Source organism: Coffea eugenioides, chromosome 2 (genome assembly GCF_003713205.1).
Source record: "Coffea eugenioides isolate CCC68of chromosome 2, Ceug_1.0, whole genome shotgun sequence".
Taxonomy (NCBI): Eukaryota; Viridiplantae; Streptophyta; class Magnoliopsida; order Gentianales; family Rubiaceae; genus Coffea; species Coffea eugenioides.
In genome coordinates, this window is record NC_040036.1 from 70276628 (window position 1) to 70295201 (window position 18574).

Below are 18574 nucleotides of genomic sequence, written 5' to 3' on the forward strand. Positions count from 1 at the left end.
TTTAGAATAGCAGTTTTTTTCCATATGTGCGTATTACCTTAACTGTCTCTTTTATTTTAACAGAGGTCAGGTTTGGCCCCCTTCCAATTCGCTGTACTCTTTCTCGATATAAATAAATTAAAGGATGGCATCCTGACCCCAATTTGGGGTTTGCCCAAAAAAAAAAATAATAATTAAGTTTTGTATACAGAATCGTGTTCTTGGATTAACTATTTCTTGTTAAAAAAATTACGAAAATCATGCTAAAATGGAAAGGGTGCAGGACCGGAATTTTTCATGTGCAACCGAAGGGTACCATTTAAACCTAATGCTTTATGAAGATAGTCATTTATTTATTTTTTTTTAGGCAAATTACATTTTACCTCCCTGTGATTTAGTATTTTCATACATAACCCCCATATAGTTTTAAAAATTATATATAATCCTTTCATAGTTTGGATTAAAGTATTAAAGCGATGAAAATGATCATCCATAAAGGAACATATAAAAATGTTGAATTTATCTTTGTTTAAAACTCAAATGGCTGAAGTGATCAAAATATATAAACATAATATGTGTGACACTCTAACCCCGTATGATTTTATATTTTACCATACAACCTTCTTATGATTTAATACTTTACAATATAATTCCCTTATGATTTTCAATATATATACATAACCATATGGTTAATAAATACTCCCTCCGTCCCACTTTGATAGTTCTGATTTTTTTCACACAGTTTAAGAAAAAGTAGTTAACTTTGTTGGAACAATCAATTTAGGTAACTATTTTTCTAAAATACCTTTACATTAATTAGAGTACAACTTTATGGAAACTTGAAATTATATTCTTTTGTTGGAGTTTCATTAGAAAAATTGTGGGAATATGGATGGTTTTGAAAATTTTTACTCATGGTTTGTAGCTAATGATGACATAGTTTGTTTCCCTCCTGATATAAATAAGCTTGAAAAATTTAAATGCATTAAATGTGGTAGGTTTATAGTAACAACAACTTACATTGGATAAGGGTATTTTAAGTTTCAGTCCTCTATTTGCCTTAAAGGGATCCTTTCCAGTGTAGCTCAACTAATCTTCACCTTAACTTCATTACTTGAATCATCTTCAACGTCAAACCCTTTGATAAACTAATGTCTTAGTATATCCCCCACACATTATGCTTATAGATTGTCGCAGGTAACGCCTCCAATTCAGGTATACGAACCCCATTCTGGTCACTTGTTTTGTCTACTACCGACCAGAAGCCTGCACCAGTGAACGTAAGTGTTCATGGTAGCCCTTCAGCCGTCGGCTGAGCGGCAAAAACTATCTGGTACAACAAAAAAATCCTTCTCTCAACTCTTTTCACAGCCGGCTACATCTCCAATCCAGATTCGACAGGCTTCAGTTTACAAGGGTGAAGCTGCGGTTGTTTTTTCCAAAGTAGATGCCGACAGACTTGCAGTGCCATTTAGATGGACCTTGGTTGGCAAATTTTCTCACAGACGACCTTCCTTGGAAGATACTCGAAAGTTTTTTGCTTCTTTAAACCTCAAAGACCAAGTTTCCATTTGATTATTGGATTATAGGCATGTTCTTATTAAGTGCTCCGCTGAAGTAGATTTCAACCGAATTTGGACTAGAGGAATTTGGCAATTGGGTAATTATCCAACGCGTGTGTTTCGATGGACCAGGGAATTTCATGTGCAAAGGGAGTCATCTCTAGTACCGGTTTGGGTAACTCTTCCGTCTCTGCCTATTCGTTATTTTGATAAACACTCTTTGTTTTCCATTCTATCTCCAGTAGGAAGACCATTGTTCCTAGATTCGGCAACAGCTGCTGGGACTCGTCCTAGTGTGGCCAGGGTGTGCGTGGAGATAGATGTAGCGAAGCTTGTAGTGCCAGGAGTTTGGATTGCTGTCGAAGGGGAATCTAGTTTCTGGCAACGTATTGTGCCAGAGAACATCCCTCCGTATTGTTCTATTTGTTCGCGATTAGGACATTCTCATGTGGAGTGCAAAAAGAATTTGGATAAGGTTGGGTCTCGGCAACAGCCCATGAAGATGCAGCAAGACTCACAGTTAGCTGGAAATCAGGTTGTTATTCTTCAACCTGTTAGTAACTCAGCTGGTAATGCGAATGAAACAATGGATACTGTGGTTTCTTCTCATGAAAAACGGATTACTGCTACGCTGGATGGAAGGAAAAATTTCCCAGGTGCAACGGACAAGGTTGCTGGATCTGTTTTGCAAGATGAGGAAGGGGATGTTCAGCAAGATTGCGGTGTTCACACTACTGTAGTGGAAGAAGAAACCCAGCCTGAGTCCTCTAATGTAAATGGATACATGGAGAATGCGGCAATGCTTGGGGGACAAGCGGTAATGGGAAACCAGCTGGAGGAGCACCTTGGTCTTCAAAATGAAAGGACCCAGCCTCTTAAGGAGAAATCTTTGACTCGCGAACAAGAACAGCTGGCCGAAATCAATGCTTTAAACATTGAACAAAATAATCTGACCGACAACAATGATATCGATGGAAATGAATTGCTGGCCGACAACAAAGTTTTGGAGCACCTCTATGTTGAATTACATGGGGTAGAAGACGTAGCTTCCACACAACATGGGGAAAATTTACGTATCTTGACTAATATTGCAAGAAATTTGTCTCCATGAATGGGGGTCCCACAAGAAAAGATGCAGGAATCATCAATGCACGCTCTAAACATTGATCAATCCGAGGAGCTTCATTGTGATTACCGACAAATGCGGAAGAAGGGTGTGCGGGCTCCTTTCCTATCTGACAGACAGTTACGGTCAGATACATCATCCAAAAACTCATTCCAGGTTCTTTCTCATGATTAATGGAATATTTTGGAATATTAGAGGGGTAGCTAAACTTCCTAATCTAAGAAGATTGATTAAATTAATACGGATGCATTATCCTCATTTTGTTGTGATTTGTGAGCCAAAATTAGACGTATCTAAAATTGAGTCCATTCGTTTATGTCTACTTTTTGATTATGTGTTTGTTAATTGCTCAAGTGATATTTGGATATTCTATAGTAGTTCTTTTGTTTGCTCTATCGTTGGTAGTTCGGATCAGCATATTTCTCTAGATATTCAAAGTCCATTGCTTCCTAGTAAAATTGTCATGTCTTTTGTTCATGCAAAGTGTTCAGTGGAGGAGCGCAAAGACTTATGGTGTTCATTATTACATGATAAGCCTAGTTTACTTCCTTGGTGTATTGGGGTGATTTTAATGTAATATTGGCACCATGAAAAATGGGGGGGGTTGTCTATTTGCTATAGCTGAGGGGGCGGATTTGATGTCTTTCATAGAGGAGGCTGAGGTCTTCGATGTAGGCTTCTCAGGAGCTAGCTTTACATGGTCTAATAATCGGCGGGGTAGAGCTCGAATTTCAAAAAGGTTGGACAGATTTTTAATCAATGGATCTTGTTTGGATCTCTCTAACACAATCTCTGTGCTTCACTTGGCAAGACACCCCTCGGATCATGCACCATTGAAGATTACGTTTGTGACCCGATCAGGTAATAAACCTCGGCCATTCCACTTCTTAAATGTTTGGACTACAAAACCATAATTCTTGGAGGTGATTCGCCAGGCTTGGAATCAAGATGTAGGGGGATCTCCATTGTGCGTTTTGTGCTCCAAATTATTGGCCACGAGGAGGGCTATTCAATCATGGAACAAGCAACACTTTGGGAATGTTATTGATGCTGTTCGTTATGCGGAAATGGCGGTCCATAGAGCAGAGGAGGTTGCGGATCAAGATTATTCAGAAGAGTGTCAGATTGAGCTCAATAAGGCACAGGCAGAGTTGCGGCATGCAATGTCAATTGAAGAGCAATTTTGGAGGCAAAAGGCCAGGGTTAAATGGCTTCGTCACGGAGATAGAAATTCAAGGTACTTTCATACGGTAGTAAGGCAGAGACGCGTTCAAGAAATGATACACCGTATAAAAAAATCCAACGGCGTTTGGGTAGAAAAGGATGATGATATATCAACTGAGGCAACAGAATATTTCAATAATCTCTTCACAGGTTCTTTGGAGTCATCTTCTGATATGCTACACCTAATTCCGCCGATGGTTTCGGAAGAGGACAATAAGAGGCTGGAAGCAGTGCCTTCGATCAAGGAAGTGTACGAAGTCGTGAAGTTAATGGATGGAGAAAGTGCTGCTGGTCCAGATGGGTTCACAGGAAAATTTTTTACATTTGCTTGAGAGGTGATCGCCCAAGATGTCTACAATGCGGTACTCAGTTTTTTCTGTGGGGCGGATTTGCCCCGTTTCATCACCTCTACTTCAATTGTTCTAATTCCAAAGAAGCCAAATCCTCAGGAATTTTCTCATTTTAGGCCCATCAGTCTATGTAATTTTTTAATAAATTACTATCCCGGATTTTGGCGGACAGGGTGGCTGTTTTATTGCCCAAAATTATTTCCCCCCAGCAGATAGGTTTTGTGAATGGCCGCAATATAACGGAAAATTTTCTCCTAGCTCAATAGGTGGTATCGAGTATGGGAAAAAAGAATAGAGGTGGGAATGTTTTAATGAAACTAGACATGTCCAAGGCATATGACCGGGTGTCATGGGGTCATATTATTGATGTTCTGAGGAGGTTTGGATTCGGGGAAATATTTATTGACCTAGTATGGCGGTTGCTTTCTAATGTCTGGTTCTCAATCATTATAAATGGCTCCTCCTACGGTTTCTTTAAATCTTCGAGAGGGTTTCGTCAGGGTGACCCATTATCACCTGCATTATTCATTATCAGGGCCGAGATATTGTCTAGAGGATTAAATAATCTTATCATCCAGTCGGGTTTCGTGGGATTCAAAGTTCCATATGGGTGTCCTTCTATAACTCATTTGGCGTTTGCGAATGATGTTCTCATATTTGCAAATGGCTCTTCCTTTTCTCTGAAGGCTATCATGCATAGGGATGGCAATGGGGGCGGGTACCCCGCGGGGGATTAATGGGGAGGGGGTTGGGGCGGGGGAAATATTTTTCCCCCCGCTTAGAAACGGGGCGGGTGGCGGGGGAGTGTACCCCCGCCCCATCCCCTGTCCCGCCACCCGCTTTATAAAAATAAATATAATATATATATGTATATAATTATATATATAATATATCATTTAATTAGTTACAAACTTATGATAATGATATTATCAGTTATATGTAATATATAATGTATGTTAGTATATGTAATATAATTGATATTATCAATTATACTAATAATTATATATGTGTACTAATACAAATTATTAATTGGTTATACAAAATTTACTAATACATTTATACTAAATCCCTAATTACACTTAATACAATAGTATTTTTTTCTTAAAAAAAATACAAGCACAATAATGAATTAGTGATTGTATTTGTGCCAAAAGTGAAAACTTGACTACTTTAGTTATATTTATTTCATCATGTTGGATTGTATTCAAATATTTTTTGTTTGATTGTTTTTATAAGTTTCAATTGTAAAATTATAATAAATAATAATTTGATGATGTGTTAATATTTTAGTACTTGATTATTTGCTAAAATTTAACCATAATAAAATTATATAACAAATTTTTATTAGCCCAGCGGGGGAAGCGGGGCGGGGCGGGGGACGCGGGGGACGGGGGCGGGGGGAGTTTGTAGACAGTGGGGCGGGGGATGGGGGAGGGGTCCCCCGCCCCGTTGCCATCCCTAATCATGCAGGTATTAGAAGCATATCAAAGGTGTTCGGGGCAGCTGATAAATGTGCAAAAAAGCTGCTACTTGGTACATCCATCGATGCCACTGGCGAGACGAAGGCAAATTGAACATATCACTAGGTTTGCCTGGCACTCATTTCCGATACGTTATTTAGGGTTCCCGCTATACTTTGGAAGATGTAAATCATCATACTATGGAGGAGTTTGTCAGTCTATTCTAGGGAGGATTTTGTCATGGAAATCAAGATTGCTTTCCTTTGGAGGCAAAATAGTTCTAATCAAACATGTATTGGCATCAATGCCAATGCGTCTGATGTCAGCTGCAGTGCTCCCGGGTAAGTTGTTCAAAACTATAGAAAAGACCTGCTCAACCTTCCTGTGGGGTTCCTCACCCGAGGAATCGAAGTACCATTGGATACGATGGTCTCATTTGTGTTATCCGGTTGAAGAGGGAGGAGTCGGATTTCGGAGACTATGGGACATATACAAAGCTTTTTCATTCAAGCTTTGGTGGAATTTCCGAACAGGATCATCGTGGTGGGCAATGTTCTTGAAAGCAAAGTATTGCAAAAGCCTTCATCCTTGTCACGTAGAACTCAAAACAACGGACTCGGCAATCTGGCGGAGGATGGTCAACGTCAGTCGACAAGTGGAGCTCTCAATGTTATGGGACGGGTCGTGTCACTTTTGGTATGACAACTGGTTGGGAAGTGGTGCGTTGTTCCTACAAGCACAAGTTATCCCAAATTTGACTTTCCGCAATTTCATCATCAATGGTCACTGGGATTTGAATCCCTTAGGTCTTACAATACCAAAGGAGAAAATGGCCTCCATTTTGAAGTACATACCACCGGAAGAAGGGAGTGAAGTTGAAGTCATTTGGATGCCCACCACATCTGGTAAATTCTCTCTACAATCGGCTTTCGAAGACATCAGGCAGGCCCGCCACAAGTCGATGGTTTTTGCTTCGATTTGGCATCCTCGAATTCCTTGAAAAGTCTCATTCTTCATGTTGCGACTATTTCTAGGAAGACTACCGCTACCGGATCGGTTATGTAAACTTGGTTTTCATCTATCGTCAAAGTGCTTTTGTTGTTCTTCGGCATCTGTAGAGTCTATCGAGCATTTATTTGCCAATGGACAAATAGCATCGGAAGTTTGGAACTATTTTGGAGGTTTATGTGGATTCAGCTGTTCAGGGTCTTCTTTGCGGTCCCGCATAGTAGGGTGGTGGTTGCGGTTACATGATACTGAGACACGACGGCTTATTGACCGCATTCTACCTAATATAGTTTGCTGGCAGATTTGGAAGGCAAGAAATAAAGCAATGTTTGAAGGTGTTCAGATGCGATCGTCTGTTATTTGTCATCTCATTTTCTCAGAAATTCAGTCCATGGTGGGGATCCACTTCAAACAAGTGTTTCGATTCCAATCTTTTTGTCATTTGTATGATCGATCGAACGTGTCTGTCGGTACGGTGACATACAAATTTGTTCGATGGGAGACAAAGGAGACAAGACGGCTCATACTTAATATAGATGGATGTTCTAAGGGTAATCCAGGAGTGGGTGGAGGTGGAGGAGTTCTTCGGGATCCAACTGGTTTACCACTGATTGCCTTTTCGGCTTATTTTGGAGAAACTACATCTCTCCGTGCAGAAGCTTGGGCCCTCCTTATCGGTCTTCAAAAGTGTAAACATAGGGTATTTGAAAATATAAGTGTGCAATCAGATTCACTGCTCTTAGTTGCGATCATTCAACGTCGCACTCAATGTCCGTGGCAGATTCGAAGGGAGATCAGGCAGATTTGGAAGCTCTTGCAGGAGCCTGTTCATTTTTCACACTGCTATCGAGAGGCTAACACAGTTGCTGATGCGTTGTCTAATGTGGGTGAGAATCACCCACATCATCAAGTCAAGGTATATGACAGCTTTACTATGTTCCCAAGGGAAGCTCGTGGGGCAATTCGCCTTGACAAATTAGGGTTACCGTCAATTCGGAAAATAAGATGTATGTAACACGGGTTTATGTTTTGTAATTCTTCTCATCAATAAAATAAAAAGTTGTTCTAAAAAAAATAAGGGTATTTCAGAAAAATTAAAATACAACTACATTTTTCAATTGAAAAGTGGACTACAATTTGGGACAGACGAAAAAGAAAAACAAGACTACCAAAGTGGGACGGAGGGAATAACTTTCAACTTTACATAGGGCTATTTTTAACATTTTATAGCATTTTAATTGGCCATATTTCCGCAGCAGAGGTCTATGAGGGTACCATTAATTTTCGAACCATATAAAAGTGGAATCTCCATTGGCAATCACTGGTACGATATAATCTGGTGTTAAATATGTTTTAGTTTCACCATGTTTTCTCCAAAATCAAGAATAGTCAATAGGACTAGATATTGCCAGGCCAGAGCTTGGTCCCCCAAGTAGACCTGTCAACGGGTCGGGTCCGGGCCGGAATTCATTATTCAGGACCCAGACCCGGCATAACATACCGGACTTGGACTCGACCCGTTTATTTGACGGGTCTTCTACTTTATGTTCCGGATTTGACGGGTCTCGGATCCGTGTCGGGTCTACCCGAAAAAATCTATCAAAATTTACAATTTCTAATAAAAATGAGAAAAAAATATATTTGTAAAATAATTTCTAACTAATACAAAAAAAAACCAAATAAGAAAAGAAATCAAATTGACTTTACTCAAATACATCACCCTAATCAAATTATATTGATAAATATATATATTTTAAAATATTAATCCATTTATATCCGGATCCGGATCTAATACGGGTCGGAATACTATATTCTGTATCCGACTCATTTTTGTTTGACAAAATGGATTCGGATCCGGGTAACGGAATTAAATCCCTACCTGTACCCGTAATAATTTGACGGATCCGGTCCGGATCCGGGTCCAGACCCGGACCGTTGACAGGCCTACCCCCAGGTTTTAGAAGTTTAATGGGAAGTTGTATCCTCACATAGAAAGTCAGCGCATACCCTTTCGTGCTAATTAAATTTTTTATCATACAAGGAACACATTGCAGAACCATCTTTAATCAACCAATGCATTTTTTGAGTGTGTTTTTTTTTTCACTAATTCTGACGAAGGTTTCAAAATCCCCACTCGTTGAAAATCTTTTAAAAATTATCTAATCCATTTAACTCGAACATGTTGAGTATCTAATCCTTTATCCCAAATGGTATGTGTTATAACAGATGCAGCGGAACAGAAAAACAAATAAGAACAAACAAGAACAACTTGAGGGAAATCAGATTTTATTAGGATTGAAATCGAAATAGTTTACAGACTAAAATAAGGTGTATATATATACAACCAAACGGACTGGACCCAAAAATAGACATCTCAAGGCATCTCAACGAAGGTCGAAAATCTAATTCAAGGCATCTCAACAGTATGCCATAAGGAATTGCAATTAATATGTTACTGAATGCACTGGTAAGTGATATAGAGAAACAGTTTTGGCATCCATATGCATCCATATACACAATCATGACTCTTTTCTTTTCTTTATGCCCTTGTGACTGCTATCCATCTTAGTTCTAGATGCAAAAGCTATGGGTTTGGGAAACTTCCCTACACTTCAGTGTAAAGAGCAGTATTCCATATATGCTATTTACTAACCGCCATTAATGAGTCCATGGATGCAATTCTTTCTTTAAGAGCTCTCAAACAAGGAAGTAAAATCTATTTAACTTAAATTCTTTACTACACCTCCTTCTTGGGAATGTGCGAAAGGGTTGAAAGAGACTCTAGGTCTCTCTTTTTTTTCCCCGTTTCTTTAGCTTCTTATACCATCATTCTTGAATGAGAAATGAACATATGAAAACAGATAATAATTTTAGTGAAACATATGATACATGGATGGGAAAATTGCTTCTTCGCTTAATTTATCAACAACATGAAATACTTTACAAGCTTCTGAAAGTTAAAGTTCTTGTAGAACGGCGAAATGCAGCTCGAAAAGTGCAATTCTTGTAACAATTCCGCGTGATCATGTAACAGGGTCACGCATCATTGTAAATTCTAACTAAATTTCGTCAAAACATCCATATATGTTTTGCCTTCTCTCTAGAATTAAGAAAGACTACAATCCCATGTGGGATTTTCTATCTTTAACATATAAGTTTATATTAAGCATGATCAGCTAAAACATTCAAGAGTAAATCAGCTTCAAATTCAGCATGACGACTGCCAAAGTCCCAAACCATTTGTAGACCTTCCCATAGCCAATATTGTAAGCAACCACAAAACTAAACTCTTTGGTGGTCGTTTCAGATAAGACCATTACAGTCCTCGGGGCAAGATTAGTACCCATTGAAGAACCATTTTCAACTTGGTCCAGCCCATCCTGAGTAAATTCAAAAACTTTTTTGATGTTGAAGTATATTGAGCGTTGCCCTACACATTGATGCCAATTTTACAAGTTGGTTGAGATTGTAAGAAGACAAACTTAACTAGTTAAGGCCCAACCTTCCTAGCTACAATTTTTTTTTTTTTTTTTTTTGTGGGTAGCGACATTGGTTTAATCATATAATAATAGGATTATTCATTTGATGCATAATACTCAAAACAACTTATTATAATGGCCATTGTTTTCGCATTTTCTAACTCACAACTGAAGTGGTCTGGTGGGATCTCATGCGAGGCCATACCAAAAAGATATCTAGGGGTGGCAATTTTCGACACGACCTGAAAACACGACACGAACCTAACACGAAATTAATGGGTTTGGGTTGAGGTTTCGGGAATTCGGGTCAGAATCGGGTTGGACCCGATTAACCCGAAAAGAAAACAGGTCGATCTCGGGTTAACCCATGATGACCTGATATGACCCGTTTACGAATTAAAAATAATTTAATAAACATAAAAATAATTTTATCTAACTAAACTAAGTTATTCTTTTTTTCAAAGGCATTAATTACTTAATCCTAAATGAATTTATTTAATTTGTGTGAAGTTGAAATTATTATATTTGGACAAATAATATATTATATTATTTTTTACTTTTATACTGTTTTAATTTATTTTATATTTTGTTTGGGATAAAACACTTTTACGGTGTTTAATTTATTTTAGATTTGGTTTGGAATTATTTATTTAAATTTTTATTACTTGATTATGTAATTAGTTTTGTGAGAAATTGATTTTATTAGAAATTACAGTGATAAATTAATAAATTAAAATTAATTTCGGGTCGACCCGTCAACCCGTCAACCTGAAATTTTCGGGTTCGGGTCAGCATACCTGACCCGTCACGGGTTGACGGGTCGGGTTCGGGTCAACAGATTTTCTGACGGGTTGACCCGAACCCGACCCGCCAACCTGATTTGGACCCGAATTGCCACCCCTAAAGATATCTTCTGTAAATCATATTATATACTAGTTCCACTGTACATTTGGTTAATGCAAAATGATTTTTTTAAGCAATGCATGTTTTCAAATACAGGTTCAAAAAGGCAAAAATGTTCAAATTGGCCTTAAAGTGTATAATAGATTTAAAGTGTATCATAGATTTAACTTTGGCCTTGACAGTGACAAAGAAAAGGTTATAGACAACGACAGTCCTTCTATAGACGAATTTACCACTATCATCGAATGAACAAATTAAATTAACTAGTTAAGTTAACTACCCCTCAAGAAATTCACGTTCCACCCACTGTACTCCTAGTAGTGCCACGACCAACTCAAGCTTCTTGGTCGCACAAGCAAAAGAAAAAAGGAAGAAACATGTTTAAGCGTGCAAAATATATAACTCTAATAAAGATTGTCATGAAAGAGAACTATGCAAATGCAGTTTTTCCTCCGGATGCCTTTCAAATGACAGCTAAGAAAATGAACTTAAAATTGGGCACATACAAATAGATTGCCAGAACAAGCTTTTAGAGACTAGAAAAAAAAAACTTTGGCATCTTAATAATATATTATTGATATATCAGCATACTTAGGATGGATAATATAACTTATTTTGCTTCATGTTTCAAATCTTGGCATCATCCTGCAACAAAAGACATTGGAAAAATTATTTGAGTGGAGCAAACTTGATCAGTTGGATTAAGTAAAAGAACGTACTTTCATGCCAAAATATTCGGAAAATACTCAATTTGACGTTTTATCTTTTGAAGTGCAGCCACAACATCCTTCATATTAGTCCGATCTCGTGGGCATTCAGCACAGCAACTCAAACCCAATTTGAAGATCATTGAAACACATTCCAATTTCTCGCTGAAATGCTCATCTTGTTGCCCAAGTAAGTTTGCGTCTACAACTTGAGTTGTTGCATTAGGTAGAGATTCTTCAATCCAACTCTTCAAGCTGAAATCATCTTTGAACATTTCATCACTAGGCTTCAATCTTGAAAAGGTTTCCATCAAAACTATGCCAAAACTATACACATCAACCCTTGTTGACAACTGCCCTTCAAGTCCATACTCTGTGATATGAAAGGCAATCCATCACGCTGAAAGTGAAAAAAAAAATAGAAAACTTGGAAGATTGACATATTATTCATGAAAAAAACAGATAAAAAAAGCAACTAAAAAGAAGTCAAATATGCCAAACCTGGTGCCAAGTATCCAAGCGTTGCAAGTGTCTTGGTATGCAGAACACTATTTTCTTCATCCAAAAACTTTGCCATACCAAAATCACTCACATGAGCAACCATACTTTCATCGAGTAATATGTTGCTAGGTTTCAGATCGCAGTGAACCACTGGTGTTGTATAACCAAAATGGAGATATTCCAATGCGGAAGCAACATCCATCATTATGCTTATCCTTTGCAGCAGATCCAGGCAATGGTTGTGGGAGTACAACCATTTCTCAAGGCTCCCATTAGACTTATAATCAAACACTAAGGCCTTGAAGTCCAGGTTAGAGCAACTACCAATCACTTTGGTAAGGTTTCTATGGCGAAGGTTGCGTAGAACTTCACACTCTGTATCAAAACTCCCGGAAGTGACTTCTGCTAGTAAAGTGAAAACTTTCACAGCTACAACTGTCCCATCCGTCAAAATACCCTTATATACAGATCCAAAACTCCCTTTGCCAAGCAAATTGCTTTCATCATAACCATTGGTTGCTTGCACAAGTTCATAGTATGACATCATTTTTGGCAATCCCATGGGCAACAAATCAGTGTTTCTTGAAATCCCATCCTTTCTTCGGCATCTTAAAAGTAAAATTGCAGCAGTTGTAAGAGCAATTATTGTTGCTGCAATACCTGATAGAATGCCTAGCATATGAAATACTTTCTTCTGACTGGATTTGTGAATCCGAGGAGAATGACATGGAGAAACATGAAATCTTTGAGCGCCACACAAGTCATCATTCGACATGAATGATTCATATGTGAAGTTCTTGAAAGGACCACTGGAGGGAATTTCTCCTCTTAAGTGGTTGAAAGAAAGATTAATGTATTTGAGATATAAAAGTGTCTCCAAGGAATTTGGTATTGGACCTGATAGATTATTATTGGATAGATCCAAAAATTCCAAGCTTAACATTTGATTGAGAGAGTCTGGAACAGGTCCCTGAAGTTTATTTTGTGCTAATGATAGCGTTGCTAAATTTTGCAAGCCTCCCAAGGAACTTGGAATATTCCCAATAAACTGATTTCCTGACAAATCAAATAGTGTTACTACCTTCAAATTTCCAGTTTCATAAGGTAGTGAGCCACTCAAGGAATTATATGACAGGTTCAACGTCAAGAGATCAGTGAGGTTCCACAAGCTAGCAGGTATGCTTGAGTTTAATAAGTTCCCAGCAAAGAAAATTCCTCTCAGGGAACTAATATTATTTAAGCATGATGGTATTGACCCGCAAAACTGGTTTTGCCCCAGATCGATTTGGTACAATCTCTTTAACCTGCAAATGCAATCTGGGATTGAACCACTTAATTGATTATCATCCAAATCCAAAACTTGAAGATTTTGCAAATATTTCATTGTGCTGGGAATGGGTCCACTCAGGTGATTTCCATGTAGATTCAAAATGAATAATCTGCTCAAATTCCCAATTGTATCGGGAATGCTTCCCTTGATTCCGCAACCATATCCATAGAAGCTCTCCATAGAAGTTGAGAGATTCCCAACTGATATCGGAAGAAAACCGTGCAGCGGATTTTCAGCAAAACCTAATATTTTCAGGTACTTGCAATTTGTTAAGTAACTAATAAAGCTCAATTCTCTCGATGAAGGTTCAGATGTCAAATGATTTTCAACAAGACCCAAATGTCTTAGAAGTCTTAGGTTTCCAAGAGAGTTTGGAACTGGACCGCTGAATCTATTTCGAGTCAAGTCTAAAATAGTAAGCTTGGACGCATTTGAGATTGAGGCTGGTATTACTCCATCAAACTCATTCAAAAAGAGAACAAGCACTTCAAGGTTGATTAATCCATAACCTGTGGATGACGGAAGTCTTCCAGAAAGCTTATTGTTCGTTAGGTCCAGTCCTTGCAATGTCGAGATGTTGAATATTTGGGCTGGTATGGATCCAGTTAGGCTATTGTTGGCAAAAGCAAGTTCTTCAAGATGCTTTAGGCGGCCAAGCTCTTGGGGAATACCACCTAGAGAGTTACCACGTTTAGAAATGCTAATGCATGACATGGATTAATTAAGACACTAGCAGACTTCAGGCTGTGCTAAGCACAGGTTATGCCCTCTAAATTTCACGGACAATAAGGTGAAAACCTTTCTTTCGCATAAAATCAATAGAAGGAGCAAAAGTAGAATATATGGCCACTTATGTACATTACTAAATATAAGAGCAAATCTTAATCCTATCACTAAATAATTACTAATTAGCTAACTTAACTATAAATATACTTGGAAGTAAAATTTTAATGGAAGTTGATACGTTGGAGTTTAGCTTAACAATTAAATTTAAAGTTCTTGTTTATTTCAATGTTGTTTAAGAATTGAGATTATGAGTTAGGACTTAGGATTATGAACCTCTTTTTTTGGCATAGGCATATCATGTTTGTTTTTAAATTAAGTTGATTTAATTTTATTACAAAAACATATGGGATATTATTTTATTACAACAATTTTTTTAGAGAAAAATAAAGTATTTTAACTAACTATTGATATTTTAGATTATGGTTATTACCGAATTATCGGTTCTCTAATCCAATTTATCAGTCTAAGGTTTGGACGGTAATCAGATATTATCTTAAAAGGTCAATTTTCAAATTATAAAAATTTTCTTTACCAAATTCTCAAATATCAACCGATGGATACCCATAAACATAAGGGGCACACTTGTTTGATTTGGCATGAACAAAAGGCAAAAAAAAAAAAAAATGATATGCAATGGCAAGAATAGTAATGTGTAAGAAATATTAGCAAGTCACTTGTCAAATTATTAGAAAGTCACGTGGCAAGCAAGGGGGCAAAGGAGAAAAGCCCATCTGCTTCTTATATACATGGTAGATTATAAACTCTAGTAAAATGTTTCATCAAAGTTTAAATTAAAGGGAGACGATATCCTAAGGTTTGTTAAATTCCCAATATCTTGGGGGATCATATCTACAAAATTGTCTTCATCTAGTAACTAGCGAAAAATGATTGGCCAGTAAATTTAAGTTTTACCACGTGAGATTTTATATTCAAACACTAATGACAATCTCTATCTATAGTCTATAATATATACTGTTAACCATTTTAACTCTTCTAGAAGGTTTGTAATGTTCTTAGAGCTTGACTTGTGTTTAACAAATAATTAATACTACTGCTAAACCTGTTGACACTTTGTTAGTTTTAAAATTACAAAGATATTAGTCAGTTATTTGTACAAATCTCAAACAAACACTACTTACATTTAATTGCTTATATAGTTATCATTTATTGTACAATTTTAAAAGACTCATATTCAGTGTAATCTCTTTAGTTATCCAAACTTTTAATATTATGCTACTTATTTTAAGTTGGTTAATTATCACTTATCTGTACAATTTTTACAGTTTATTATTCCAACTCCTCAGCGTACAACTCATTCACTAGATCCTCAATTGGTGCAACATGTTCTCCAAACATCTTTCGAGGAGAATCAGAAATTTGGATAATAATTAATTTTTGCATATCTTTCCAAACCTCATAGTCTATTTCATATGGAACTATATTTGATTCTATGGATTTTTGATAGCTTTTATTATGAAAATAATGTTGAATAATTTATTCTAAGATTTTAATTATTTTTTAATAAAAAAATGTAAGTCCTGTGCATAGCACGGGGATTAATGCTAGTTGGAAATTCTATTCAAATTGTGATCCAAGTGATTTTTTTTCTCATGTTAAAATGTTTTAAAGAATTTACTTAAAACCTTCTTCCTTATAACATGGAATTGCTTTTTTTTTCAGATAAAATACTTTCACAACAACCAAGAGATATGTATATATATATATATATATATATATATATATGTATATATTTCAGCTCAAATGCAATAGTTAGGAAGGTACCGTGTAAATTGTTCCCACTAAGATATAGTCCCTTGAGCGCCGTCAAGTTCCCAAATCTTTCCGGTATCATTCCACTAAAGTGGTTGTCATACAACGACAGTAGTTGAAGCTTTGAACATTCCGTCAACGATGACGGTATAATACCACTTACGTCGTTGTAGGAAAGGTCAAGGCTTGTGAGCCCTTGAAGACGGGAACATATGCCAACGGGAAGACTGCCAGATAGGCTATTACCTTGTAAACCAATAACTTCCAGCGAGGAAATATTGAACATCCCCATTGGCAGAGAACCGGAAAGCTGATTGTTGTTGATTTCCACTATCTTCAATTTGTTTAGATTCCCAATCTCCATTGGAATTGTCCCTTGCAAAGAATTAAATGACAGTTTATATACTCTTAATGTCTCTAGCTTTGGTGACATGAAATTTTACATTCAAGAACCCAGTAATTAATTAGCCTTAATAATGCATACAAATCGCGAGATCTAGTAATTATTTTACTTTTGCTTAAAAATTCTAAAATATTTATTCATGTCAAAAGACGATTTCAATGAGAGAAAAAAAAAAAAAGAGTTATGCTTGCTAGCGTGTGTAAAAGAGCCAGCCATGGGGTAACGCAAGTATTTATCTTAATTACTTTTGTTAATCTGTTTTTAAAATATTTCATCAAAAACTTTCTTTCTCATTACTGACAAGAAAATAAAATTAAAGTTATGCACGTTAACGTGTATTAAACAACATAAAACGAGCTCATGAATTTTTGTAAGATCTGCTTGGGGTACTTACTTCTAGGGATTTTTGCCCTACCAATTTTTGTGTGCCTCCGGATTCCCTTCATAGTTCTGACAAGCCTTTAAATTACTAATCAGTATAATATTTAATTGTTTGAGAATATACATATATATATATATATATATATAAAGATCTATGTAACTCTTTTCTTTGGTGATTTCAACTAAAAATGCAAAAAGAGTTAGGACGGTACGTACCATCTAAATTGTCGTGACTAAGATATAGTTCCTCGAGTGCCGTCAAGTTCCCAACTTCTTCTGGCATCACCCCACTAAAGTTGTTGTATGACAACTGCAGTACACGAAGCTTTGAACATTTGGATAAGGATGCTGGTATCATGCCACTTAATTCGTTGTAGGAAAGGTCGAGCCGTGAGAGTCCTCGAAGACGGGAACATATGCTGGATGGAAGACTACCAGACAGGCTATTACCTTGAAAAGCAATAATTTCCGATGTAGAAATATTGAACATCTCCGGTGGCAAAGAACCTGAAAGCTGATTCCGGCTCATCTCTATATACTTCAATTTATTTAGGTTCCCAATCTCCATTGGTATTGCTCCTTGTAGAGAATTAAACTGCAGATTTAGTGTCTCTAGCTTTGACATGTTGGAGATAGAAGGTGGGATAAAGCCTGTAAAGCTGTTGTTCTCTAGAGAAAAGTGTTGGAGTTGTCGGAAGGAACCAACCCAAGAGGGAATACTTCCGCTAAGCATGTTAATGCCTAAACCAAGGACTCGTAACCTGCGCAAACAAATCAGTTCATGGGGAAGTTCTCCGTAGAAGTTGTTCCTGCTCATTTCGAGGGACATGAGAAAGGACAGGTTCCCCATTTGTGGAGGAATTGTGCCATTAAGGCCCAAGTTGGAGATGTTCAGGGCAGTGACTCTGCGGTGGCGAGAGCCGCAAGTGACTCCTCTCCAATCACAAACTGAGGAAGTAGCCGACCAGTTGCTTGCCAAGATTTCGTGAGGATCCCAAGTGATTTTGGCTTTCAATGAGAGAAGGGCTGATTGATCCGTGGTAATGTTGGGGGTGGTCATGGCTAAGCAAGATAAGAAAGAACCTAGCAAGAAGAGTCCAAGGGGAAAATACAAGTGAGATAATTTCTTCATGATTATACTCTCAGTTTTACTAACGTTTAAGACAACAGACACGGGCTAATAATTTCTAGTACAGGTACTTATATATGTATATATATACCAAACACTTGGAACATCTGATGCACGTATGCCAGGACAGAGATAGAGACAATGATAGCATCAATTCTGACCGGATGAAATTTGGTTATGGAATTATCGAGAAATTTCTAAGTTTGTGATGAAATTTAAAAAAATTCTACAAAAGGGGCGATTTCGGTGAGGTATTCCGTAGGGGGTCTTCGCATTTCAGGAATACGAGCTCTGATAATGCGAGCTCTGCAGAATTTTTTTATTTTTTTTCGGAGGCCATAGAGCTCGCATTCGCGGAATGCGAGCTCTCCCAAATTTAAATTTTTTTGCTTTTTTTTTTGGAGCTAGAGAATTGTCCACCCTAGTTTCTTTCTTGTAGAACTTCTCCCTTGTCTGATATTCTAAGCTCCACAACT

The 18574-nt window shown here is 37.3% G+C and overlaps 1 protein-coding gene across 4 annotated transcripts in view; it reads right to left on the bottom strand.

Moving 5' to 3' along the window:
• The window catches only part of LOC113764031 (probable LRR receptor-like serine/threonine-protein kinase At3g47570), a 69077-nt gene extending 50954 nt beyond the window's left edge, over positions 1–18123 (bottom strand). The window contains exons 1-5 of one of the 4 annotated variants that reach the window (XM_027308066.1): positions 17186–18123; positions 16198–16560; positions 12300–14303; positions 11838–12171; positions 11517–11736 (exon numbers count right to left, since the gene is read on the bottom strand). In XM_027308066.1, the coding sequence (XP_027163867.1) occupies positions 11712–11736; positions 11838–12171; positions 12300–14303; positions 16198–16560; positions 17186–18101 (3642 nt within the window). In that variant the 5' untranslated portion in view covers positions 18102–18123 and the 3' untranslated portion in view covers positions 11517–11711. Of the gene's footprint in view, positions 1–11516; positions 11737–11810; positions 12199–12299; positions 14304–16197; positions 16561–17185 lie in introns of those variants that run through there. The other 3 variants (XM_027308065.1, XM_027308069.1, XM_027308067.1) reach the window with 3 other exon arrangements.
• Between the last annotated feature and the right edge of the window lie 451 nt (positions 18124–18574).